General features: G+C 46.3%; 1 protein-coding gene across 1 annotated transcript in view; it reads left to right on the top strand.

Annotated features, from left to right (window-relative positions):
• ppap2d (phosphatidic acid phosphatase type 2D) overlaps positions 1 to 1,151 on the top strand; it is a 21,705-nt gene that overhangs the window by 16,270 nt on the left and 4,284 nt on the right. The window contains exons 2-4 of the mRNA XM_014025010.1: positions 40 to 197; positions 293 to 579; positions 682 to 739. Coding sequence (XP_013880464.1) covers positions 40 to 197; positions 293 to 579; positions 682 to 739 — 503 coding nt within the window. The remainder of the gene's footprint in view (positions 1 to 39; positions 198 to 292; positions 580 to 681; positions 740 to 1,151) is intronic.

Below are 1,151 nucleotides of genomic sequence, written 5' to 3'. Positions count from 1 at the left end.
CCCCCTTCCCCCTTCCTTATTTCCCCCTATTTTTAACAGCCTCCATTCCATTTTTTGCGTGTGAATTGAAGGCAGTGACGCCGTATAAGCGAGGGTTTTTCTGTGGAGACACCACMATCACCTATCCCTATCTGGAGCAGGAGGCTATCCCTGACACACTGCTCACTGCTGGAGGCATAGTCATCACAGGCTTAACAGTAAGGCTAATTATATTTTAAACGACTCAAACTGTCCTCATTGAATGTGATTTGATGGACTTCAGTTGTCCATTTTCCCCTTTTTTGTTTTTCAGATTGCATTCGGTGAATGCTACCGTGTGCGTTTTCGAGGGGTACACTCACGTGCTTTTGTTCAAAACCGCTATGTGTCGTGCCTGTACAAGGAACTAGGAAGCTTCCTGTTTGGTTGCTCTGTGTGCCAGTCTCTCACGAATATGGCCAAGCTGAGCGTGGGCCGCCTGCGACCGTACTTCCTCTCTGTGTGTAATGTCACCTATGCATCTATTAACTGCGTCCCGGGCCAATACGTCTCACAGGTCTCCTGCAGGCAGCCCGACCTGAAGCTGGTGGAGGAGGCAAGGTGTGTGCTTTTACTCTCTGTTTGTGTGTTCACAAAGGGTGGGGTATACGGTTAGTAAACCCAGATGGTTAATACATAACTTTTATTGATCTTCTCTTTCAGGAAGTCTTTTTTCTCTGGCCATGCTTCCTTTGCAATGTACACCATGCTCTATTTGGTGGTAAGTTATGCACAATCACTCTCACTCTGTCAGAATCACATCAGGAATGTGACCTTCACTTTCACTTCAGCCCATGTTTATACTCCGCCTGATACCAAAAGGGTTTTAGACATGTTGCAGCTTTATCTTTATTTTATTTTTATTTTTGTCATTAAACATAACACAAGTCTCTTAAGGCTGGAGAAGAGCATGTGCAACTGTTACCCAAACTAGTCAAACATGCAGCAAGACGTGCCGTTAAATACTTTCACTCTTACTTGCGAAGGAGTAGACATTTGAGAGCAGCGTTTCCCAACAGGCCTCCCGCCTCAAACCGAAAAGGGCTGCTGAGACACAGGGATGGGGGCGGGTGTGTGTGTGTGTGTGTGTGTGTGTGTGTGTGTGTGTGTGTGTGTGTGTGTGTGTGTGTGTG

This window comes from Austrofundulus limnaeus, unplaced genomic scaffold (assembly GCF_001266775.1).
Source record: "Austrofundulus limnaeus strain Quisiro unplaced genomic scaffold, Austrofundulus_limnaeus-1.0 Scaffold4, whole genome shotgun sequence".
NCBI lineage: Eukaryota > Metazoa > Chordata > Actinopteri > Cyprinodontiformes > Rivulidae > Austrofundulus > Austrofundulus limnaeus.
Note: the sequence above shows the minus strand (reverse complement) of the source record. Positions and strands in the feature narration are given on the sequence as shown.